This window comes from Podarcis bocagei (assembly GCF_964188305.1).
Source record: "Podarcis bocagei genome assembly, chromosome: 4".
Taxonomy (NCBI): Eukaryota; Metazoa; Chordata; class Lepidosauria; order Squamata; family Lacertidae; genus Podarcis; species Podarcis bocagei.
Window position 1 is genome coordinate 9,988,720 of NC_138128.1, and position 26,462 is coordinate 10,015,181.

The 26,462-nt window shown below is 45.2% G+C and overlaps 2 protein-coding genes across 12 annotated transcripts in view; one reads left to right on the top strand and one right to left on the bottom strand.

Annotated features, from left to right (window-relative positions):
• B3GNT5 (UDP-GlcNAc:betaGal beta-1,3-N-acetylglucosaminyltransferase 5) lies at nucleotides 1–24,539 on the bottom strand. Of its 4 annotated transcripts, none has more exons than XM_081190555.1 (2): nucleotides 24,226–24,539; nucleotides 1–3,655 (listed from the first exon to the last, which is right to left on the bottom strand). In XM_081190555.1, the coding sequence occupies exon 2, from the start codon at nucleotides 3,332–3,334 to the stop codon at nucleotides 2,201–2,203; it is 1,134 nt and encodes a 377-aa protein (XP_081046681.1). In that variant the 5' UTR covers nucleotides 3,335–3,655; nucleotides 24,226–24,539; the 3' UTR covers nucleotides 1–2,200. The 4 variants fall into 4 exon arrangements, with proteins under 4 accessions (XP_081046681.1, XP_081046684.1, XP_081046683.1 ...); XM_081190558.1 differs by lacking the exon at nucleotides 24,226–24,539 and adding an exon at nucleotides 19,747–19,844; XM_081190557.1 differs by lacking the exon at nucleotides 24,226–24,539 and adding an exon at nucleotides 5,846–6,168.
• Nucleotides 1–26,462, top strand: part of MCF2L2 (MCF.2 cell line derived transforming sequence-like 2) — a 235,307-nt gene that overhangs the window by 91,380 nt on the left and 117,465 nt on the right. The gene's annotated exons all lie outside the window — the stretch shown is intronic.

A 26,462-nucleotide genomic window follows, 5' to 3' on the forward strand; every position in this document is an offset into this window, starting at 1 on the left:
TTTACAAAATAACACAAAATTGTTTATTGAAAACAAGTATTTTACAAAATGTGATACAGAGAAAAAGTGTCACGAATAAATAGTCATTTCTGTAATAAAAAAAAATCATATCAAATAGCTGCAAACCAAACAAGTAATTGCTTTAAATAAACACTTTTGTGCAACAGTGTCAAAACTAGTACCCGAAGTTACCATTCAGGCTGAAGCAATTTTACCTGTGAAGTGGAAAAATAAAAGTCTAACAACCTTGCGTCTGGAGCACTGGCAAACTCAAGAATTTCCAGTTTCAAATATATAAAGACAATCAATGTTCAGAACCCAGAAGGATAAGAAAATGTCGAGCTCTCTTTTCCTGGAAAGAGTGCCTTCATAACTTCTTTAAATTGTTAAACATTCTTCTGCAAGCTAAAGTAGTACGAAACCATCTCCATGTCCCTTTAAAGCTAGCTAATAAATACTTTTAAAAGCAGAACATACCTGCTGTAAAACACAAAACACATACAGCACTTCCAACAGTCAACATAAGTTTTAGGTGCTAGCTATACATTAGGCCTTAAATCTTGTGGTCACTTGAGCATTGCGGTCACTGGACTCGCACTTCAGACAAAGCAAAGGCCTGCTAACAAGACCCAAATTCTTAAGCATATTTCGACTGTTATTGGATGGCATTAAGCTAGCTGTCAATGGGATGTCTGTTTGAAACTGGTTATAGCAATATAGAAATTAAACACCAATAAAAATCCATGTTCCATTAGCCCTACATTGTATGCAATTTTGATTTTAAAGCAAAGCCAGTAGCCTGGGGGAACAGGGCAATGAGGAGAGACGGCCAAGATTCCCCCCTCCCCAAACTATGCAAACCCTTTTGCCTAGAACCTTATGCGGCATGGTAGGTGCAAGCAAATAAATTCAGTTCCAACCCACCCTGTAAAACAGCACTGGGAAACCTGTGCCCCTCCAGATGTTGTTGAACTACAACTTTCATCAGCTGTGTTCCAACTGGCATGGCCAATGGTTAGGGATGATGGGAGTTGTAGTCCCATATCTGGAGAGTCAGAGGTTCCCCATCCCTGCTGTAAAACAGGACAGCATACAACTAAGAAACAGCTTCCACTCCCTCTTCTTTCCCCATGTCCCCCAAATTTGCTCCAGAAGTTTGAGGGAACTCTTACAACATATTTAGGGGGCAGAGAGGAGAGGGAGGGGGAGTCCATTTCTGCGGGCAAAAGTTCTTGCACTAGCAGAACTTACGCATTTTCTATTTCGGATTCATAGATTGATTGCAAAGTCCCTTAAAACATGAATTGGTAGGGAATTTATTCATGTAAGTAGCTAACATGGATTGGTGTGTTTTACACCTTTCTGAACTTTAGAAGCCACTCTTGTGCTGTGTAATCCTACACTTTCAGATAAAACAGTGTCTCCTGCTGATTAAGTTTAACAGAAGTGAACAGGATGAAAATATATTTGCAGTGAAGACCAACTGGGAGGCGAAGAATAATTAAGTGTGATTTTTTTTTTGTTCAGTGCTTCGGTTGCAAGATTTTACATTTTTTTAAGTTGTTTTACAAAATTTTGAAATAGAGATGAAGTTTTTCAGGATTCATTTGAACCAGTGCTTGAAGCCAGCATGAGCACCACTTGTATAGGATCAAGGTTTGTAAAGTTAGGACTGAATTATCACTGTGATGGACTGTGATGTAGTGGTAATAGGCACAGTGCCATTGGATTGATAAGACATACAATCAACATGTGATTGTGCATTGGAGTGGGGGAGAAAACATTATTTAACTAGTACATCAATACTTTCATCATTGCATTTATCTGAGCTGCCTACTTTACCTGCTCTTTCCAAATCGTATTATAAACAGAAGATGTACATGGTTTTCAAATAATCTGATTTCCAAATTCAATTCCATATGGTAATTACAGCTAGTTTAGAATTGGAAGTGTAAACATACAGTTTTCAGTAATATCTAGCCAGTTCTTTAAGTCTCTTGGACAAATACACTCTAACATATGGGAGCAAATGGTTCAATAGAGCCAAGAAAACTTTGTTGAAGCCATTAGATTAGTGTGGGATATAGGCAAACATTCACATTTAAAGTTTTCACATAATATTTTATGTTCATTTTTCATGTGTCAAGGGAGAAAAGAGCTGGAGATTTCAGATTTTTGGCTCAACAAGTCTATTCAAGTATTAGGAAAATGCAGCAACACAGGGATATGTGTCCTGATAGACTAATCTGCAAAGAAGCATAACATTAACCATTCTACAATATATTTTACCCAAAACTCCAGAGGAAATGTTTTTCACTTTTGGATCCGTAGCCTGCTTCCAAAGGTAGCGAAGGTCTTCTACATGTCCATGAGAAGTCATCATTTTGTTGTAAATGCATGGGTGATATGGAGCCTTCCCTTCCCCAGAAAAAAAGGGATGGTGTTGTGGTTCAATTCCCATTTTGTTGGCACAGAGACCCATGAAAACATCATCGATGTAAAGGCTTGAATTAAGAGTCTGCGAGGCTGCATATACTTTAGCTGCTACGTCACTCGATATTACATACGCAGCTCCTGCTGTGTAATCCGGATACGCAGGCCAGGGATACATTTCATAGGGAACGTAGTATTTGCTTTTCTTGTCTCTTACGGGAGGTGCTCCACGATGGACACGCCCAATCCAAAAATTCTGAACACCAACTTGTGCTAGATTTTGGAGGTATGCAACAAGATTTGGCATGTGGATGAAAATGTCATCATCTGCTGACATAACAAACTTGGCGTGAGGACAGAACTTATTTACCCAGCTAAACTGCATGAGTAATTTGTGGGTAAGGTTGTAGAAAGTATCTAAGAAGTCTCCTTGAATCAGGTCGCCGTAAAACTTGTCTTCTGTTTGAAGCCTCATTTGCATATAGTCTCTGTCTGTAAGGTTTCTTGGCTGCCCCAACACAAACAGGGTCTTTATGTTGGCCTGAAGATAGTAACGGACGTACCTTTCATTACCCCATGTTTTCCGAATAGAGTCTCTCCGGTGACGGTTCTCAGGTGAAGACTTCACAAGCAGCAGCAGCAGCACATCTTGCTTTTGACATTTCTCCTTGTGGTTGATCAAGTATTGACAGCCTGCTACCCTATCCAAGTCCTTACTGATAGATAAGCTTTCATTCACAAAATCATAGCTATTTATGAGGTATCTATAAGAGTAAGACTTCATGTGGCTCACAATACTATTGTCAAGTGGTCCCCAAAAAACCATGAGAGACAGCACAAAACAAGTGGCAAATAGCTGTACAAATTGGCATTTTCTTACTCTTCTATGATTAATGTACATTCTGATGCACTCTTCTTATGTCCAACTACAGTTAAGGATCTTTATTTTTAAACAGAGTTCTTGTTTTCGCAAAAGAGTTCACAGTCTCTCCTTCAGGGGAAGTGTTCATCGTAGATGAATATTTATTTTGGACAGCAGCCTTAATAAAATCCTCATACGCCAACTTTTATAAGTCATCTTGCTTCAAAAGTTGTTTTGCTGGAATGGAAGGTGTGAAGTAGAGTCTGGACAACAGCACCTGCTGAATATAGTCTTTGCTCTGCTGCATTTTTAGCTGATCGAAGAATTACCTTGCATTTGTTCTCTTACGGCTTAAGACATCTGCAAAATATAGGAAAGAAAATACTTTAGCCAAATCTTATTACATTTTAAATCACAGTTATAATCCTATAGAAGACCCCTAAAAATACAAAAACACAACAGGTGAAGGATAATTACTCAAATTTTGGACTTATTTGTATCAAACAGACACTTCCACTTCCCCATGCATGGCTGGATTCCATGCCATTCCAGAAACCAGGGGTGGGGAACTTGTGGTCATCCAAATGTTGCTAGACTACAACTTACATCATACTTGACCGCTGGCCATGCTGGCTGGGGTTGATGGAAATTGGGGAGTCAAACATCAGACTGCTGCAGTCATAAGTTCTTGACTATCTGATATGCAGCAATCAAGTACACAGAATTTCATCGCACTACAGAACATTTATATTGAAGTTCAATGGTTCACTTCAGACAAATTCTCATTAATTCTTAATAGTTCTCCATGGCAAGTCAATTATTATCCCAATATTGCAGATAGGGGGAGCAGAACTAGCAGCTTGCCCAAGCTTATTCATTCTTTGCTAATTTACAAGACCAGTTTACACCACTTTCACGAAAAAGACATGTAGTATCCTTTTAAAATGATATTCTGACAATGTTGAGACAATGAAAAACGAGGTATTCCAGGTATGTACATTTCTTTGCCAGTATTCAGCCTTACATGGTGTTTTGAGTGTAGGGCTCGGCGATACCAGCTTTTTAACATCACCAGCCAAACATCGCAATCTGGCAATATACCAAATTTCTCCCTCTGCGCAGTATGAGGGCAGAGTGGGATGGCGGTTTCACCAGCGATATACAGCTGAGTGAAGCCAACATCGCTGTCTGCTCCTCATTCCAGTCCTGGGTGATAAAATATTGATGTATCATCCAGGCCTATTTGAGTGTATGTGTAATTTTAAGGGAAACCTGACAGCATGATGGAAAAATGCAAGTAGTATTTCTCTACCCGTGGACATATTAACAGGCACTCTAGAAATTAAAATATCCATGTGTCAGGTACTCTGCTATCCTATTCAGCATGCACCCATAAAAGCTTCTTCAGTACAGGACTTAAATCTGAGGAGGGGGCGGGAAGATGGCCTCAAGCAGATGTTTACAAGGAAAAGAAAGGAATAGCATCTTTCATAAGGCTGCATAAAAAAAATCTTCAATTGTCCCAATGTAATTCTACAGCGGTTGAGTCATTAAAACAAGATTTAGTAGATCCAGAACTTGCAGAAACCAGCAGAAGTACTTAGGTTTCTGGTCACGAAGCATTAAAAATGGCCTTGTACTGAGAAAGAACGTGGTTTTTGTTTGTGCCATAGTTTGCTGTTTAATTACAAACAACGTCTGTATGTTTGGATGCAATGGAGGTCATAAATGGAGCTAAACACCTGTGCTGTCTTCAGCCGGCCCTCTGCTCCCCAAAATCAGACGCCCTGTGCTTCAACAGGGGGCAACTGTCCCCCCAACTGTGACCTCCTAGGAAAATTCATCCCTTCCCAGGCCTATTAGGATCAAAATCTGTTGTGTGGAGTCCCAAATGGGTTGTCTAAAATGAATTTATCTGAAGGCAGCAGGGCTGTTAACCTGTGTGGGCAGGGATGCTTTTATTAATTTTTCCTCTTGGTTTTAATGTACTTATGTGTGTTGGGGGACGGGGTTGGGGGTTCTGTCTGTCTGGTTGCTTTGGGCTGTCTTGCGCAAGATTAACTAATTAAAAAACAGAATACCTAAAAGCAGAAAGCTCCGTGTGGTAAGCAAGGAACTCTTTCTTTGCGCAGGGTGTAGCTGTAAGATACTATTTGAAGCCAATGGCTAGCAGGAGATTTGGTTGTTTAAAAGGCACATATAAAAGCCAGCCTTCTGTGTGAGGACTGGGGACAGTGGCCTCAGGGGCGAAGAGGTGACAGCAATGCCCCCGTCTCTCCTAAATTTCCCTCAGGCTGCCTGAGGAGAGACGCACTTCAGTGAGGAGGGCTAGGCGGCCATGACGCTTTCTGAGGAGAAACAGTGGCCTGCCTGCTTCCATAAACAGTCCAAGGGGGGGAGGAGAAAGAAACGTGAAATTTGAATCTCAGGCCTTTCTTCCATCTCCACTGCACGCGCTAGCTCTTCAAAAAAAGCAGCATTTGTTCAGACACAGGAAGCATGTTCATAGCCACCACCGCTCACAAAAACAAGAGCCTTTTATTACCACACCTGAAGGTAATCACAAGGCAGGCAGACAAGCGTTTTCTTCACTCATTCTCCACAATGCAAGATCTGATCTCTATCACTACCCAGTTTTTCCCCCAATGAAGCGTAAAGCACTGTGCTGTGACGATTTGAAAAATAAAATCTATAAAGCACCATGCTAACTTTATTGCTAATCACCCTATCAGACTAGTCGCTACGTCACAAGGCCAGAAATTTAATAAAGCAGTCGCCTCTGAAATAGCAGTTTCACTATAATCTGTTTGCTAGGGTCCAGTTAAAGCTACTTTTGGTCTCCATTTGGGTCCATGAGAGGCCCTAACTACCATTTCAGATACAGATAGGTAGCCGTGTTGGTCTGCCATAGTCAAAATAAAAAAATTCCTTCCAGTAGCACCTTAAAGACCAACTAAGTTAGTTCTTGGTATGAGCTTTCGTATCTGAAGAAGTGTGCATGCACACGAAAGCTCATACCAAGAACTAACTTAGTTGGTCTTTAAGGTGCTACTGGAAGGAATTTTTTTATTTTACCATTTCAGAGTGAGTGTGCCTGTGTGTGAGATAGGCAAGATAGACAGGGGACTCTATTCCTCTGCCCTCTCAGTGTTTTAAACCACTTTGACTTTGAATATATCTCATGATCAGGACTCCGATCCCCCTGCCCAAAAAACCACAAAAGCCCCTTAACAAATATGAAAGCAGAAGTCATGCAAAACAGCATTGTACGAGTGTAACCACTGCCCCTTCAGTGATGCTCATGACTACCAACTGAAACAACCTGCAAGTCACTGACCGCACTGTGGCTTGGTAATGTGGTGAAGCAGGAATCCACACCTGTATTACTCTTCCCCAAAACCTGAGGCAATGTGAAAGAGCCCTTTGTGACAGGAGAAAGAAAACTAGAAAGAAATACAGGGGGAAAGCCTGTCTTCCTATAAGCCAAAGCTGCAGAACTCTCAGCCTCATGGTGGCTAGAAACACAATTTTGAATTTAAAAGCAATGCACAGCAACTACTGTATTTTGCATTAGAGTGCATATTCCATGTACAAACAGGGCAGGCTTAAAGCCAGGCATCTTTGGTTTCCAACTTTCTCTCTTTTTTTTGCCATGCCCCACCTAAGCATCTCTAAAATCCCCGTGACACATAATACTTAGTATTCAAAAAGTGAACTCCTGTTCACGTGGAGGAAGCCTAAAAGGCCATTAACTTGGTCTAACTCATTCACGAATTGCCCCCCTGTTGGGTGTGTGCCCAACGTTGGGAACCACAACTCTAGGCTAAATTAAAGAGTTCAGCTTGGTCTCCTCTCACAAGTAACTCACAAATTCCTGTAGTTGTTTGGAACGTTATCTGTGAAGTAGTTTAATTAAACCGTGGGTGGCCAACCCATAACAGACAAGCATTATATTCTAAATAATATTCATCACAGCTGTTATTTAACCATTCCTCAGTAGAGGTTTAGCAAGAAAGGGAATTGCTTGCAGAACTTGCAACAGCCTAAATGCCTTATAATTTCAGATTTATGGTAAGAGGAGTACAGGATCTTTGTCTCGGTTCAAAGAAATTCAGGCATCATGTGAGATGCAGCTGGCCTGAAGCAGTCTTGAGGTGCTCCAGCTGAACACAACCAGCACATGGTATTTACCCTCCTAGCGGAAAGGGAACCGCTTGGTGTTTTTTTCCTGGTAGATGGCCTGTGCTATGATTAACAACTTGGACAGACGTAGCCAAGGTTTGCAGCTTGTGGTGTGCAACAGGAGGGAGAAAAGCTGCAGAAGCAGTTTTTTTAAACACAGTTGAAATCAGCACTTTCCGCAGCACGAGTCAAGCTCTATTATTTTGGTTACATAAAATTACACAAACAAATGAAACACCCAGCAACTGCCTAGACAAGGCTCGTTTTAGCCTGCATGCTAAAAAAATAAATGCTAGAAAGCAGTCCTAAGTTATTGGGGGGCTGGGGTGGAAAGAGAAGCAACATTATTTTGCCCGATCTATCTGGATTGCCAGGGTAACTCTCTTCTTATCCCAGTTGCTAATTAATTAAACAAGTTCATCATCCACCCAATTTTTTCTGCCAACAAACCCCTTGCAGCTAACAGATTGAGATTGAATCCTGACAAGACAGAAGTACTGTTTCTGGGGGACAGGAGGCGGGCAGGTGTGGAGGATTCCCTGGTCCTGAATGGGGTAACTGTGCCCCTGAAGGACCAGGTGTGCAGCCTGGGAGTCATTTTGGACTCACAGCTGTCTATGGAGGCACAGGTCAAATCTGTGTCCAGGGCAGCTGTGTACCAGCTCCATCTGGTATGCAGGCTGAGACCCTATCTGCCTGTGGACTGCCTCGCCAGAGTGGTGCATGCTCTGGTTATCTCCCGCTTGGACTACTGCAACGCGCTCTACGTGGGGCTACCTTTGAAGGTGACCCAGAAACTACAACTAATCCAGAACGCAGCAGCCAGACTGGTGACTGGGAGCGGCCGCCGAGACCATATAACACCGGTCTTGAAAGACCTACATTGGCTCCCAGTACGTTTCTGAGCACAATTCAAAGTGTTGGTGCTGACCTTTAAAGCCCTAAACGGCCTTGGTCCAGTATACCTGAAGGAGGGTCTCCACCCCCATTGTTCTACCTGGACACTGAGGTCCAGCTCTGAGGGCCTTCTGGCGGTTCCCTCACTGTGAGAAGCCAAGTTACAGGGAACCAGGCAGAGGGCCTTCTCGGTAGTGGCGCCCTCCCTGTGGAACGCCCTCCCACCAGATGTCAAAGAGAACAACAACTACCAGACTTTTAGAAGACATCTGAAGGCAGCCCTCTTTAGGGAAGCTTTTAATGCTTGATGTATCACAGTATTTTAATATTCTTTTGGAAGCCGCCCAGAGTGGCTGGGGAAACCCAGCCAGATGGGCGGGGTATAAATAATAAATTATTATTATTATTATTATTATTATTATTATTATTATTATTATTATTGCAATTTTCAGAAGATTTAGGGGAATGTTGTGGGCTAGGGAGTATATTCAGTTCTTGTGGGGCACTGGCCAAGCCTTCAGGGCCTCAGATCTAGCACATCTCAGAACACTGTTTGAAAACCACTGTCAGGTTCCCTTCTTAACACAGCGCAGGCAAGTACCACTTATTTCAGCTGCATGCTACTGTTGTGGTATACTTCTACTCAAGCACTCATGGTTTTTACATCCTTCCCCAAAATGGCGCATCTCCACACTACAAGTCATGCTGATGACTAGTGCCAGCAAAGTAGGACATTAATAAGCACAAAATCCATTGTGATTTTACTCCTCATGCCCAATAACAATGCATCTTGGAAGGCCCAAATAATCCCAACACTGGGATCCCAGCAGCTCTCCAAATAACTCGTGATGGTATACCTAGGATTCTCCCATATTTATACTCGCAATGCAACAGGGGAGATTGGGCTGGAAGATAAGCTTTCTGACCATGAAACTTGTTGAGCGTAACTAAACGTGCATGGAGGGTTTGGGGGAACCAGGAGGCAGAGAAGGAAATGGAGAGGCGTGATGACAAAAGGTTTGCTCAGATTTTCTTCTGGCAATAAGTAAATAGTCTTTTTTTAAAATGTAAGAACTGCCCTACTAGATCAGACTAAAGATCTTACCTAATCCAGGATTCTCCCTCTAGGCACTCAAGGCAGCTTGCCCATTTATCCCCAGGAGAGGTATAAACGATTATACTTGCATCAATTCAAAACAAAGTTAGAAATGCTGGTACTTTTTAATCTCCACCATTCCTCCAAGGATGACACGAGTAGCAAACAGAGGGCTCTAATATTTAAAGTGTTCAGAATGCCATCCTAGTGGCATTTATTGGAGAACGCTCTTTTTCTTGCAGGAGTTGTATAAGCTGTTCTTTAAATAGAGAGAAAGAATAGTGAAAATGCTTAAATCAGAAATATGAAAGTTCTACAGGAATGCACATTCACTATTTCTTGTTAAAATATTTTCAGTGCTTACACTTAAGCGCATACTTTATTGCCAAAAACAAAGATTTTTTTCTCCCAGGTGTTCGGATTCCAGTTATAATTAAAGGGCTTTTTAATTAAATATGTACACACGCCCAGTTTCTAGTCCATTACAAACATCCCTTTGGTACAAGTTGTACTTCAATCACAAAAAAATACACCCTCTGATCAAAAGTACAATATTTCATTAAATATCGGGCTGAGCTTTGTAGCCTTTGCAAATGCACTGTGTCATGCAAGAGTTACACAAGTGTCAGGGCATGGAAAGCTTCTGTATGTAACAATTTCTGAAGCCTCTCTCAGACAGCGTGCCTTGCATCCAGGTGGATTAATGGAATAGTAATGTAATGACACATGAAAGAAACCATGAGAAAACTGTCAAGGTAGAAGTGGTTTTTAAAGTCTTTTAAAGCTTAAGTGTAGAAAGCCCAAAAGGCACACAATGTGCAATTCCAGGAAGCAATTACGATTTGAAAAGGCTTCACTTCCTCCCTTGCACTCCCTATAACCTTTAAAACTATCAGTTTTCATCCTCACACCCTTGACTGATGCATTTTTGTGCCCTCGATATGCAACCTTTTATACATCTTGGGGAATGGAATATTACCCACCCCCTATTTGACCTTTCTGGATGCTTCTCCCAATTTGCCCAAGCAGTCACCTACTGACTGTGTAACTGCGTACCTGAGTGGGGTTACCATGCAAGCTGGTTTGCATATTACTCTTGTATTAAAATGTGCAATGCAAGACTGGAAGCTAGACTTTGCCCCAGAGCGCAATCTGAAGGCAAATGAGGCAACCACCTTGCTAATGGTAAGCAGGTCCGAGTCTGGTCAGTGCCTGGATGGGAGACTGCCTGGATTACCACATGTGGTGTCTTGGGTTCCACAACAGAAGAAAGCCTGGATATAAATTTAAGAAATTAACCAATTCATGCTGAATGGTTTAACACAGAAAACTAGATTCCATAGTGTTTTATCTGACACCTTCACTTCAAAAGTGTCTTCAGACGAAAAAGGTTGCAATATACCGTATTTTTCGCTCTATAACACGCACCCAACCATAACACGCACGTAGTTTTTAGAGGAGGAAAATCCGTACGCATGCCACCCATAGGCATTCCCTCCATAACACGCACAGACATTTCCCCTTACTTTCTAGGAGGAAAAAAGTGAGTGTTATGGTGCAAAAAATACGGTAATTTATAGTTTTCAGGTTTCTAATGTCAGCAACCCCATCCCAGGGTCGTCTGTGTGTCTCACACACATTAGTTAAGCAAAAGACACCTCCCCATTCTGCTAGGGTAAGCAGCAGAAAGTATATATCCCCTCTATATACACTACACCGTTTGTACATGGATAGGATAGCATAGAAATGTGCTAACAGAAACAGGATGTGCACATGCATCTGGCTCCCCATAAAACCACTCAGCACACTGTGGTTTTCAGGCGGCTTCCAGCCTGTCACTGGTTGTTAAAAAAAGAATCATTTTATTTTACTCATTTATGAAATTTATTCCCTGGTTCAAAGGTGGGCTTCAAGTGAAACAGTTCCAAACGGAACAGGTTGGTACAGATTCAGCTAAAGGGGTGCGTCCCACAAAACAAAACACCTTAACTTTCAAAAGGCCAGGGTGAAGAGGTGCATTTCAGCATATGGTGAAAGCTGTGCAATGCAAAGATTCCTGCACCGAAGGGGGTTAGACTAGATGACCCTCTGGTTCCCTTCCAACTCTACAATTCCATGAAAATGCTAGATGCCCTCCACAATTGGGGGGTGAGGGGCACAAGGAAAGCCCCCTATGCAGACCTTAACCTCTGTGAAAATGGACAGGGAAAGTATTTCAGATATTTTGGACCTAAGTCATTTATTCAATTACCCTAGGTTTTTTTATACAGTGGTGCCTCGCAAGACGAAATTAATTCGTTCCGCAAGTCTCTTCGTCTTGCGGTTTTTTCGTCTTGCGATGCACGTTTTCCCATAGGAATGCATTGAAAATCAATTAATGCGTTCCTAGGGAAACCGCCTTCGGACCAGGTCCGGGGACAGTCTGCCCCCGGACCTCTTCTGAAGGCTGGGGGGGGGGGACAAGGGCTTTTCTTCCCACCCCCAGCATTTTAAAAAACCCTGGGACAGCGGAGGACTTCTCCGCTGTCCGGGGCGATCTTAAAATGCTGGCGGGCGGCATTTTAAAATCGCCCCGGACAGCGGAGGACTTCTCCGCTGTCCGGGGCGATTTAAAAGCCCCTGGGAAGGCAGGCAGGGGGGACAAAGACTTTCGCCCCCTGCCCGCCTTCAGAAGGTGTTCCCGCCCCCCGCCCCACTTCGGAACAGCTTTCCGAAGTGGGGCGGATGGGGCAGCTGTTCCCGCCCCCCCTCGCCCCTTCGGAACAGCGTTCCGAAGTGGGGCGGATGGGGCAGCTGTTCCCGCCCGCCCTCCCCCCTTCGGAGCAGCGTTCCGAAGTGGGGCGGATGGGGCAGCTGTTCCCGCCCCCCCTCCCCACTTCGGAACAGCGTTCCGAAGTGGGGCGGATGGGGCAGCTGTTCCCGCCCCCCTCCCCCCTTCGGAACAGCGTTCCAAAGTGGGGCGGGTGGGGCAGCTGTTCCCGCCCCCCCGCCCCCCTTCGGAACAGCTTTCCGAAGTGGGGCGGCGGCGGCAGGTGTCCCCACCCCCCCGCCCCACTTCGGAACAGCTTTCCGAAGTGGGGCGGCTGGGGCTGGTGTCCCCACCCCCCGCCCCACTTCGGAACAGCTTTCCGAAGTGGGGCGGCGGCGGCAGGTGTCCCCACCCCCCCGCCCCACTTCGGAACAGCTTTCCGAAGTGGGGCGGCTGGGGCAGGTGTCCCCACCCCCCCGCCCCACTTCAGAACAGCTTTCCGAAGTGGGGCGGCTGGGGCTGGTGTCCCCACCCCCCCGCCCCAATTCGGAACAGCTTTCCGAAGTGGGGCGGCTGGGGCAGGTGTCCCCACCCCCCCTTCGGAACAGCATTTTAAAATCTCCCCGTGTCCCGGGAAGATTTTAAAATGCTGGGGGTCGGGCTGCCGACCCCCAGCATTTTAAAACCTTCCCGGGACACGGGGAGATTTTAAAATGCTGGGGGTCGGCAGCGCTTCACTCCCGACCCCCAGCATTTTAAAACCTTCCCGGGACACGGGGAGATTTTAAAATGCTGGGGGTCGGCAGCTAACACTTCGCTCCCGACCCCCAGCATTTTAAAACATTCCCGGGACAGGGGGAGATTTTAAAATGCTGGGGGTCGGCAGCTAACGCTTCGCTCCCGACCCCCAGCATTTTAAAATCTCCCCGGGACAGAGACTTCTCTGCTGTCCCTTGGAGATTTTAAAATTCTGGGGGTCGGCAGCGAACGCTTCGCTCCCGACCCCCAGCATTTTAAGATCGCCCGGGGCAGGCGGGGGAAAGGCAGGCGGGGGGTGGGAGCAAAGACTTTTGCCCCCCGCCGGCCTTCAGAAGAGGTCCTCTTCTGAAGGCCGGCTGTGGGCGAAAGTCTTTGCTCCCGACCGCCAGCATTTCCCTATGGGCTTTCGTCTTGCGATGCAAGCCCATAGGGAAATTCGTCTTGCGAAGCGCCTCCAAAACAGAAAACCCTTTTGTCTTGCGGGTTTTCCGTCTTGCGAGGCATTCGTCTTGCGGGGTACCACTGTATATGCACACAGGATAAGAACAGAAAGAGCTGTCTTACATTGAATCAAGACCATCTGTCCTGCTAGTGCAGTATTGTCTACAGGGCTTCAGGCCACAGCAGATAATTCAGTTAAGATGTTGACCCTGTGTGCGTCAGTGTGAAAAAGGGCAAAATCCATGCTAGGGATCATTAGGATTTCTTATGCTGGGACCACACTCGGAATCCTGTGTGCCGTTCTAACTGTTTCACTACAAAAACGATACTGCAGACCTGGAAAAGGTTTAGAAAAGGGCAATCAAAATGATTGCTGTGGTCTGTAGCAACTCTTATGAGGAAAGGTTACAGTATTTGTGCCTTTTTCCATTTAGAGAAAAAGCAAGTGTTTAGCGAGGTATAAAATTACGCATGGTGTGCAAAAAAGCAGACAGAAAATATAATAATAATAATAGTAGTAAATAATTATAATGATAATAATAATAATGATGATAATAATAATAATAATAATAATAATAATAATAATAATAATAATAATAATAATAATAATAATTTATTATTTATACACCACCCATCTGGCTGGGTTTCCCCAGCCACTCTGGGCAGCTTCCAACAAAAGATTAAAAATACATTAAAACATCATTCATTAAAAACTTCTGTAAACAGGGCTGACTTCAGATGTCTTCTAAACCTCAGAGAGTTGTTTATTTCCTTGCCATCTGATGGGAGGACGTTTCACAGGCCGGGTGCCACCACCGAGAAGGCCCTCGGAGCTGGACCTCAGTGTCCGGGTTGAACGATGGGGGTGGAGACGCTCCTTCAGATATACTGGGCCAAGGCCATTTAGGGCTTTAAAGGTCAGCACCAACACTTTGAATTGTGCTCAGAAACGTACTGGGAGCCAATGTAGGTCTTTCAAGATCGGTGTTATGTGGTCTTGGCGGCCGCTCCCAGTCACCAGTCTAGCTGCCGCATTCTGGATTAATTGCAGTTTCCGAGTCACCTTCAAAGGTAGCCTCACACAGAGCACGTTGCAGTAGTCCCAAGCGGGAGATAACCAGAGCATGCACCACTCTGGTGAGACAGTTCATGGGCAGGTAGGGTCTCAGCCTGCATACCTGATGGAGCTGGTAGACAGCTGCCCTGGACACCAAAAAGTTTTCCTCCCTCTCCCCTAACACTAGAATTCAGGGCCATCTAGCGAAGCTGAATGTTGGAAGACTCAGGACTTCACAAGTGGAGAGAGAGCTGTTGCACTCAGTTCCTGCTTGGAGGCTTCCCATGGGCACCTGGCTTGGCCACTGTGAGAACAGGATGCTACTCTAGATGGAATGCTGGCTTAATCCAGAGCAAGCTCTGCCAATGTCCTTAACCTAGGGCGTCAAATTTTGTGGTGCCTTTTACCCAAGTGAAATAGCTTTCTCAAATCAATACACACACCCCCAAACAGTATGGATTATTCCATTTACCAAGATCAGTTATCACTGAGCCCTGGCTCGCTCTGTCCCCCTACCATGTTTAAGCGCAAAGCTTTAAGAGTACAGGCATACAACCCACAACAAAGGACCTTACAGGGTCAGAAATGGTTTCCTCAAGGCACAGAAAACCTATTTAGCCATCTATAGAAGCATTACTCAACCAGTCCTAGCTTCACTCCTCAGTACTTATTTTTACATGAGCATGTGATGGTCACAGGAAAAAGTTAGTCAGTGTTAACACCCATTATTACATACCAAGCTGCTCGCATAAACCCACTGCTGTGTGCGGAGCTCAGCTTTTACAGCACATTGAAACTTGCAAGCCCTCAACATCTTGGTCCCTTCAGATTATATTGATCCGGCCTTCACCTAGCTTGTGTCTTCTGGCCTACAGAGTACTTCACTGGTGCCTTAGCTCAGAACAAACTGCCTGTGGAAAACAGCAGATTCACACTCACCCTGGACATCAAATGAAGCTCAATGATACCAGCCAGTTACAGGCCTTGGGTCCCCCCTCCCCCCCCACCAGGGGCATTAAATGAAGGCTGCTGGCCAGACTTTTTCTTAGGACTACAGCTTTGGAACAAAAAGCACACGCGGCCAGTTAATTGACAAACAAAGCATGCTATGCGCCTCCCATAGCTCAGTTTTAGAGCTTTGCAAGCAGGGATGAAACACAGCACCTCCAGTTAGAAGGATCAGTTAGGTGTCAAGAAAGAGACAATATTGAACCACTAACGTCTCACATCAAACGAAACTGATCTGTAAAAAACACAACCTGGAAAAAGAGACAATGCACGTACAGTGGTACCTCTGGTTGCAAACGGGACCCGTTCCAGAGGCCCGTTCGCAACCTGAAAAGAACGCAACCCGCATCTGTGCGGGTCGCAATTTGCCGCTTCTGCGCATGATGTCATTTTGTGCGTCTGCACATGCACGAGTGGCAAAACCCGGAAGTAACCCTTTCCGGTACTTCCGGGCTGCAGCGGGACGCAACTTGAAGCAAATGTAACATGAGGTATGGCTGTACAAAAGTAAACTAAGAAATCTTTAATTAATAAAAAAAATCAAAAAAATAAATAAAGCCAATATTGGATGGAGCCAATAGCACATCTTGTCTGGCATCCTGTTCCATGGGTCTCCAAAAGCATTATTACTTCAAGCTGTGGAGGCAGAGCTTGGTAGACATGGTAGCCAACAGTCTTTGAGTGCCCTCTCCTCCATGAATTTGTCTAATCCTCTTTAAAGCCATTCAGGTTGGTGACTGCCTCTTGGGCGAAGGAGTTCCATAGTTTAACCATGCTCTGAATGGAGAAGTGCTTTCATGGACCTGTCCTGAATCATCCCAACATTCAGCTGCAACCCAAGAGTTGTTGCCAGTAGATACTACTGGACTGGTTGGACCAACAGACTGACTCAATGCAAAGCCTGAAAAACAAAACTACATTACAGTCAAACTTACACTAGGTAGCATTACTTGGCAAATAGCTTTTAGGTGTTTTAAAAACTCAAGACTGTTTAAAAACTTAGGTGTTTTAAAAACTCCAGAGCACACTATAGTGTATAGGCGCACAACTTGATATCTGGAGCTACTTGTACAACAATAGGCTTACTTTCGCTTGTGTCATTTGCTGCACTTAGAGCACGCATTCGTTTTTGTAAAGGTCATTCACTTATCCAGTTTGTAACTAGAACAGTTATCTAGGCCAGGAGAGGAGAATGGAGAATCTCTTAGTGCCTCAGGTTTCTCCCTGTTCCATAGCTCAGACAGACACAAGACTGAGTTCTCTGTAAATTGAAAATTTGGAGGATGGATTTGCGTGCCTTGCTGACCAAAGCAGAAGCAGACCTGCGAGTCTCTGTGGAGGCTGCAATTAAGAGACTGGTAACATTTGCGTATCACAGCAAGCCATGGTTAGTGGGCTGCCATGAATACACAGATTCCTTCAATCCTCCCTGCTAGCAAGAATGATCACCCAGCAACAATCCCTGGTTTACCTGTTATGTCCAAGCCAGGAATTGTGACCCGTTTCATTCAAACACACTGTCATTCCGATGAACAATTGGTAAGCCAAGAACAAACCTTGGCTTTAGGTCATGGTTTATTTAGAGTGAAGCATCATCTCTCCCCCCCCCCCCATTTGGACACAGGATCCAAGGATTGGGGTTTGTTGCATCTGCTTACAAGCAGGGAGGAGTCAGGTGTGAGCAATCTGTGCATTCTTAGTAAGCCATAAAACATGGCTTACCATGACATGCAAAAAGCAGCCAGCATGTAGGATGCAATGTCAGATAGCCATGCCAATATGAAGAATCCTCCAAAGACTGTTTCACACATGAGTTTCATCATATGCAGCAGTGTGTTCATGAGTAGGGAAGAGCAGGCTGGAATTATGTAGAAATTGTTGTGTGACCCGGCCTACAGGAAATATGCACACTGAAAACGATTGAACTGTAGATGCAGCATACCAAGCTGGCTTTAAGACAAGCCACCCAACAATTACTTAAGAGGCCTTTTTAGTTTGCAAACCTGTCCCAAAAGGGAATTCAGCCCAATTCCATTTGATAACAGAAAGTTGCCCAGCAACCAAGGTCAATTTTCATTGATTCATTTTCTAAGATTGTGGGGTGGGGAGCCTGATTATCCGTAGCTTTGGAATGCAAGGAACAGTTAATTATACCAAAAGTTTTCAATCCACAAAACAAGTGGCAGCTACCAATTACATAACTAGATAGTTCCTGATGCACCCAGCTCCATGCTGTTCATAACCCAATGTCAAGCATACAGTGCACCTTGAGACTTGCTTTCTTTTCCTTTCCAATACAGGCAGAAGAAAAAATATAATTACACACCACCCCAATCTCCACGAGCAGTGCGAGATTCCAGGGGTTGCAGGCATGCTTCCCAGGATTTGTGTTCCCTTTGGGGACAATGTGGCACTACAGAGACTATGGTTTCATATGGTTTTATTTACACATATATGCAACCTGCACCTGGGTGGAGGGATTGCGGAGCATTCACATCCTAAGAGGGTCTGGCTTCCCCCTTAACGGCAGCATTAAATCCAAAGGACAGCAAAAAGCCATCCTCTGTGTCTCTTAGTTCCAGCCTGTCATCCCACTAGTACCCAGTAAAGAAGGGCCCCGGGGCCCCAGTCACCCTTGCCTGGCAGTCTTGCCCTATGTTGATTTATTGTTGAACCCACACCCATCTGGCTGGGTTTCCCAAGCCACTCTGGGCGGCTCCCAACAGAATTAAAAGCATAGTAAAACATCAAACATTAAAAACTTCCCTAAACAGGGCTGCCTTCAGATGTCTTGTAAAAGTCAGAGAGTTGTTTATTTCCTTGACATCTGATGGGAGGGCGTTCCACAGGGCAGGTGCCACTACCAAGAAGGCCCTCTGCCTGCTTCCCTGTAGCTTCACTTCTCGCAGGGAGGGAACCATCTGAAGACCCTCAGAGCTGGACCTCAGTGTCTGGGCTGGTGGTTTCCTTGATGGACCATCACCTACTTTGTCCTCCACTAATGGCCCATCCACCTGACTCTGCCGAGGTGGCTTGGCTTCTCAGCATAACTAAATCCAGGGCTTTCCCAAAGTTTAATCAAACCTTGATTAATTTGAACTTTTACTAAATCCAGGAATTATGGGGTTACCCAACCAATTCATAGCAGTACCTTTCATCTCTATGATGGGGATTTCCTGCAAGGAAAGTCTGCAATCTCTCTTCCATGCCAATGCTCCTTACAGAGATGCAAAGTCCATCCCTTGCCACCCCATTAGGAGTGCACACTTTGCTTCCTCTTAACAGCTGCATGCAAGGAGGTCACTGCTAGACTCATGAAATCTATAATGATCTACAGCCTAGGAACAAATACTTAAAATCAAGGCGGCACATCCGTGGCCATGCAAGGACTGGATTCCAGATCGACTAAGCCAGGGATGAGGAACATGTGGTCCTCCAGATACTATTGGATTCCAGTTCATATCAGCCCCGAGCAGCATGGCCAATGATCAAGGAAGGATGAGAGCTGCAGTCTAGCAGCAGCTAGAGAGCCACAGGTTCCCACTCTGTGTTAAATGCAGTTGTTTAGCCAGTATCTTTTGTACTGGGAATGCAGAAGCATCTCCCAGGTTCCCTTTATCTTACTCAATAAGCAAGAGAGCTTCTTATTACCACACCACACCAAATCTCTTAATGAAGCTACAACGTAGGAGGATAGAGCAGAGAGATAATGGTATACGGGAAACATGTTTTGAAGGAGTAACTACATGGGACTCTTATCAAGACAAGATGTTCCCACTGCTATTATGCTTAAGCCAAAGCAAAGCTACACATAGACTTAAACTGATGCAACAGCTATTCTCTTCCCCAGAAAACTCATGGGAAATGTAGTTATGCAAGGGGAGAGGACTAATCTCAGCCGCGCCACCTCACCATACCATAATTCGAAGATTTTTTTGTGGGAATACCATGATAATTAAGTTGATATGAACATAGATGTGCTTTTAGTCAAGATAGCACAGTACTAAGCAGAACACACACACAAAGACTCACCCAAATAATCAGAATACAGTAATCTTTAATGCTATCAGCACCAATGAAATAAAGGGAGGATTGGAGATGGTGGGGGCAGGTGTCTGCAAAACAACAACATGAAGGCAGCCTCCATCTATGGGGTTATCTCTAACAATAAATGTTCCAAGACTGCACCTTTACATTTGACAAGTACCCAACACTGCAGCTGACACACAATATAATAGGAACTGTGTAGACCACGTACTTACAGCATTTTAGACAAAAGATCAGCGACCTTCACATTTTTTCCACGTTCTGCTCTCCCCTCAACCTTTGAGCTCTTTAACCATTCACGCTCACATCACTCAGTCGGCTAATTTAGTGAAAGATACATAAAGGAAGTTTAAGAGCAGGAAACACTGGTGGAGGGGAGGTGTCTGCGTCTGCCATAAACAGATGGCTACTATAGGAAATGAACTAATTTTGCAAGCAGTTATTACCACAAGCCCTAAGCTCTATATCCAACACCGTACAACAAAAGTCTTTAGCCGCGTTCTTAATAAAAGCAGCTGCTTAAATGTACACATTAGCTTGTTTCTTCTTACCAATAGCTGAGGCTAATTTTGTTGGCATGAGAAATATACAATGCTGAGAAACACAGAACTTTACTATGTTTTCATATGTGCTGTAAGCCGCCCAGAATGGCTGGGGAAACTCAGACAGACAGGCAGGGTACGTATAAAAAATTAACGCCACATGCAGAACATCTTTAGAACCCATCATATCCCATCAAATGCAGGGCAGCACAACAATATTTATCTTAGTCATCTCTTGAGTGATTTTTACTATACAGCTGTAACAACTGGGAATGGAAGCAACAGTGACTTAATAAAGAGACCTAACGAGAATTGGATTTGAATTCACATTTTGCCTTCTAAATACAGTGTCTACCCATTCATGGTACAGAGGCTGGATGTTGCCATAAACTGCTTTGTTACAACCTGTTCCAAGTATAATGCAAGTTATTTTGCACTTCTGCTATCATATCAGCATATATATCCCTGCTTATCACCACCTCAGGGAATTATTTGCACATATTCCATTTTGTATATACAATAAATACCCTTGCCTTTAGCAGTGTTAAGAATAGAGGTGGTTTTCTTAAACCACCATCCAGCAACAACTCTCCTAGCAAGGGGTCTTTCCCAGCCCTACCAGGCAATCCCTGGCATTGAACCGGGAACTTTATTTGCAAAACATGTACTCTACCAGAGAACTACAGCTCTTCCCTCTCATGCAGCCTTCTACAACTTGGTGCCCGCCCACCCACTGGTCATAGAACTGTAGTTGGAAAGCACCCAAGCGTTGTCTAGTCCACCCCCCTGCAATTCACGAATCTCAACACATCAAGTTTTTAAAAAATCATGTATTCTTATTTATTAAATTTGCATGCCACTCTATACCCGCAGGTCTCAGGGCAGTTACAACATATAAACCACAATACAAAAACACAAAATACATAATAAAAACAAAAATGAAGGCACGGTTTGAAACCATACCGGAGCCTGCTTAGCTTTGCAAATGTTGAGACTGCAGCTCCCATCAGTCCCAACCACAATAGCCAATGGTCAGGAGTGATGGGAGTTGTAGTCCAACATTATGGAGAGGACCAGTTTGAGGAAGGCTGCTGCAATGGTATAAACGCTGCCAGTGGTTCTCAAAGCCCAATGTCACCCTCTCCTTGGAGAGCCTCAGAGATATTCCTGGGCTTGCTCTACTGATGCCTTCACAGGCATGGAATGCAGAGGAACCACTCGCTTCCACCACCACTCCAGGAAGCTCTTCATGTTGTTCCACAAGCTGACTGTCAATAAATCAGCAAAGTACCTTTTTTTTTTTTAGCATAAACTTCCCTATGGGCCCTCAACCATATTAACACACACTATGGAAATTTTTGTTCTCAGGATGGGCACAAAATCATATTCCGAGTCATTGGCCTCCATTAGCAACAGGAGTGAGGGGAGGGAAGAGGCTTAATGGGTGTGTGTTTTTACAACTTGAGAAATGCCCGTGAAAACAAAAAAGAAAAGAAAAGAAAAGAAAAGGGCCTCTAGTAAATTCAGATTGACAAAGTTAGCAGAGGCTTACCAGCACTCAAAATGTTTTCCCCACCCCTCTCCTCACAGGTCCCGTAATTCACTCGCAAACAACAAATTGTAGACTTTCATGTACACTCCAGCCAATTAACTTTTCAATTACAGGTGTGGAAAACAGCAAAAAATAACAATAATAATGAAAGTAACAAATACCCAGCTGTATACTCCAGCCAATTAACTTTTCAATTACAGGTATGGGAGATAGCAAAGAGAAGTGAAAGAAAAAAAAGCCCTTAATTGAAACATCTCTTGTGTAAACAGCCTAAAGCAGAGCTAGGCAGGGCCTCGTCCCTTCTTCTCATCAGCTGCTACAACTAAAGGACAGGTGTTACCTACACTCCCCTAATTGCAAAGCTAAGTTAGAAGGATGGTTACCCATTTTTAGTCTGCAAGCCCTGAAGGAGCGTCTCCACCCCCATCGTTCAGCCTGGACACTGAGATCCAGCGCCGAGGGCCTTCTCGGTAGTGGCGCCCACCCTGTGGAACACCCTCCCTTCAGATGTGAAGGAAATAAGTAGCTATCCTATCTTTAAAAGACATCTGAAGGCAGCCTTGTTTAGGGAAGTTTTTAATATTTAACGCTGTATTGTTTTTAATACTTGATTGGGAGCTGCCCAGAGTGGCTGGGGAAACTCAGCCAGATGGGCAGGGTATACCATAAATAATAAATTATTATTATTATTATTAGCAGACAGACTGCAACCTGGCACCCTCCGGATGTATTGGGCTGCAGCTCCTATCAACCCCAAGCCGGTGGGAGTAGTAGGTTAGCATCCACCTGTCTCAGGAACCAATGAAGAGTGCACCTTTGGGGATGAAGTCGAAATGTTGGAAGGAATTGCAGTGTTGTTGCTCTTTAAAAAAACCGGCTTGGAGAGCCCCAAGGTGGGAGTGGATGTGCTACAGTAACCTCTTCATATGTTGCTGCAGAACATACAGGCTTCCTAGATCCTCTCTCAAGAGAGTCATAGAATTGTAGAGTTGGAAGAGACCATGGAGATAATACAGTCCAACCCCCTGCAATGCAGGAATTTCTCGCCCAAGGCGGGGCTCGAACCTCCGACTAAGATTAAAAGTCTCTGTGCAATTTAAAAGATTACAAGAGGGGGGAGGGTCATGCGATCCATTTGGGATCCCACCTGCAGGGGACAGCAGAGGCTGCCAAAGGAACCAGCAAATTCCATCCACCGTGCAAAGCAAAGGAGCAACTCCTCCTCCCAAACCAAACAAGACACTACTATGGAAACTCCACAGGTCGTCTTAAAAGACCAGCGATTTCTTTTTCTTTTTTTAATGGCGCTGTATGGGACTCTGGCTTACAAAAGCAGATGCCACAATGGACTCTGTTGCTTTCTCTCCAGTGCCCCAGGACTCTTGTCGATTTTGCTGCAAAGGATTAAAACTGTTACTGTGGGAACTCTCTTGTTTCTTTGCTCCCACTCCCATCCCACCTCCCCCCCAAAAATAAAATGCTAAACGAGGAAGGGGCGAAATCCCCCGCCCTGCCCTCTTAGTTGGGGGCGTGGGAGAAACTAGCCCGCTCCGGGTAGCTTGCAAAGCATAATAGCCCCAACGACGCAGAAATGAGAATGCGTCGGATTGCCTAAGCAAGGAAGCTTGAAAGCGCACTCGCCTTCCCATTACCGTAAGTGTTGGCGGGTAGGGAAAAAAAGCAAGATTTGCACAACAGGCAATTCAAATGAAAAGCAGAGGGCAGGGGGAGGGCCTTCTGCGGAGACCCGGCTGTGCAAAAGAGTTTCTTACTAACCCCCCATGCGGGGGGGGGGGGATCGGTCTCGTTCCCTAAGGCTGGAGGAAGAAGGAGGAGGCGGCGCCTCTCTTTGCCTTTGGGGTCGACGTTGCAATTTTCGCCAGAAGCCACAGGCAGCTAGATCGGCTCGTTTTTTGCCGGGAGGGAACACCCGCAACCACACAAAGCCGGGAGCGACTGGCGCGAGAATGTGCAAAACGAGGTGAAAGATCAGTCGTGGGTAGAGGTAAAAGTCCCTGCAGTTGCATTTAAGAGTTTTTTTGCGGGAGGTCTCTTCCTTTTCAAAACGGGAAGAGTAAGAGGAATGGCGATTGCAAAAGCAAACCCAGAAAGGCACTCGATTCAGCTGCGAATAACTCTTCCCGGAGCGAGCGAGTCAATTACCACACCTACTTTCGGGAATTTAAAAGTTAATGGTCCCGCGCATCCAAAGGAGAAGGGAGCCCAAACGAGGCCATAAAAGGGACCCTCTTTTTTCAAAGGCGTGAAAGGGGGAAAATCCTAGACAATAGGCTGGCCTCGTGAACTATTTGCAGCGTTTCAAGCTCCGTTAATAGTCACCCTTTCCGAAAAATTCATGGGGTGGGGCGGAGCGCAGGAACGTGCTCGGAAGTTTCGAAACAAAACTTTATATGAAGTTCCTATCGTGTTTTCCTGCTGCGATGTGAAAAACCCAGAAAAAAATTCCGATCAAGTTGCTGCCTTTTACGAAGGATCTCGGCAAAAGCTCCCCAGCCCCAGCCCATCTCCCGAAACGAAAAGCATTCTGTCCACACACAGTATTTTCAAAAATCGGATATGTAATTAATTGAATGGCTTACCCTCGCAAAGGCAGGAGAAAGCACCCGGCTGCCAAGGGGACGCTCCTTCGGCCTCTCTTTGGGAGCCCCAAAGCAAAGGCGCGCCTGCGAAGGACCACGCGCGGAGAGAGAGGAACCCCGGGGAAAACCCCGCATTCACGCTCCTCCTTCCTCCCGGCCGGGCGCGCCACTGAGATCCATTCGCTCCTGGGCAGGATTAGGCGAGCTCTGGGGAGGAAGCGGATTGGCCAGAATCACTTTGTAAAAGCGGAGGCAGTTCCCCCGCTTTATACAATTCGCATTCCGCCCTCTTGGAAACCGGCAGCCCTGGGCTGTGGACGCCTGGCTCAGGAGTCAGCCTCCCCGACTGGCACTTGCCTCCCCGAAAATGCGCCCCAGGACTTCACCCTCTCCAGCTGGATCTGTTTGCCCCGGACGCTGCTTGTCTCCTCGTTTTCTCACGCTGAGATAATCACCTGCCTTTGGGGAATGGCTTAGCTCGTTTTTGTTTTAAAGATGCTCGAGAAGTTAAATCTCAGAAGAGAATTAATTTGCAGTGTCTGTGCACGCCCAGGAACCGATACCAGGGCATGATTTGCAATTTCTCCCTCTGCAGTTGCTGAGGCACATTCTTAGCTGTTGGTCAACCTGTGTTATGTTTTTCTCTAGTATCTTTAACCGAGCAAGCACAACGTCTCCAACTCTTAATAAGTGGCAGTAAACTGAATGCAGGCAGCTGATTGTTCCAGAGACGTTTATTTCTGGGGAATATTCTAGGGACATTTATTTCTGGCATGTAGCTCACCTCAGATGCTCCCCATGCAAAAAGTCCCCAGATTCAATCCCTGGCATCTCCAGGTAGGGCTGGTTGAAGAAGAGTTTGGATTTGATATCACGCTTTATCACTATCCGAAGGAGTCTCAAAGCGGCTAACATTCTCCTTTCCCTTCCTCCCCCACAACAAACACTCTGTGAGGTGAGTGGGGCTGAGAGACTTCAAAGAAGTGTGACTAGCCCAAGGTCACCCAGCAGCTGCATGTGGAGGAGCAGGCAATCGAACCCGGTTCCCCAGAATACAAGTCTACCGCTCTTAACCACTACACCACACTGGCTCTTAGTGAGACTACTCTCTAAATCCCTCTTGAGACCTGCTGCCAGCCAGTGTAAGCAGTACTGAGCTAGATAGCCCTGTGCTCTTTTCGACAGCACAGATGCTAAAATTGGATAGCCCAGTGCTCTGACTTAGGTTGTGTACATGATGCCACCTTAAAACAAAGCCTGATCTTTCTTTTAGCCAGTGTAGATCAAAGCTGGAAAACGGTATTTAATAAGAAATGACAATATATGGATTGTCATCCCAGTGGTGGGATTGCACTGGATGCAGCTTAAGCACAGGTGGTTTCCTGTGTTTGAGTAGAACTTTTTGAGTGGCCTTCCAAATGTTGTTGGACTACAACTCCCATCCACCCACGGCTGGGAAGATGGAGGATTTCAACAGCATCCAGAGGGCTACAGGAAGGTGTGTACTGTTGGGAAAAGGTCGGTGATCTTTGCTTTGAGGCTGAGGTGTAACAAGTGCATCCCTAAATTCCGGTTCAGGCAGTTAAAAAATGATGGCCGATTTGATGTGGAGTTTGTCTTCCCAACTGGCAATTATAAACCCACACACACCTTTAGTTTGGGTTTATGTTGGCATACAAGTGTACAACCAATATACAGTGGCGTAGCGTGGGGGTGCGGGGGGGGGCTGGCTGCACCGGGCGCAACATCTGGGGGTTAGGGTTAGGGGGCGCAAATCCACGGGTTAGGGGGCGCAAATTACTTGCCTTGCCCCGGGTGCTGACAACCCACGCTACGCCACTGCCAATATAGCAATCAGTGTGCTATATATAAGTACTAAAACAATTTTGATAATGAGGAAATCGTTCAAAGCCCAATTAACAGTTTCATTTGTCATCCTCTTGCTAGTAGGTTTGTACCATTGTCCCACTCCAGGTATGTAGCACACAAACAAGGTCCACATTTGCATAGGTTCATCCTTAATAGGCTGACAATCACCGACATCATTTTCTATTGATGGTTAACTTGCATTCTGCCATTGTTTCGCCTTTTCCAGTCCCTTAGTCCTTCTGTCTCTTCTGCTTCTTTCAGTCTTGTCCTGGCTTTTCCTTCCCTCACACTCAGGCACTCAGCAGGCCACTTTTCTGGTTAGTTTTTCTCTCTGTGTGTCCTTCCTTCCTCTCCAGTTTAGCATGCCA

Bases quoted from the DNA above. Each gene is read 5' to 3' on its own strand.
- B3GNT5 (XM_081190555.1), bottom strand. From the start codon at position 3,334: ATGTACATTAATCATAGAAGAGTAAGAAAATGCCAATTTGTACAGCTA.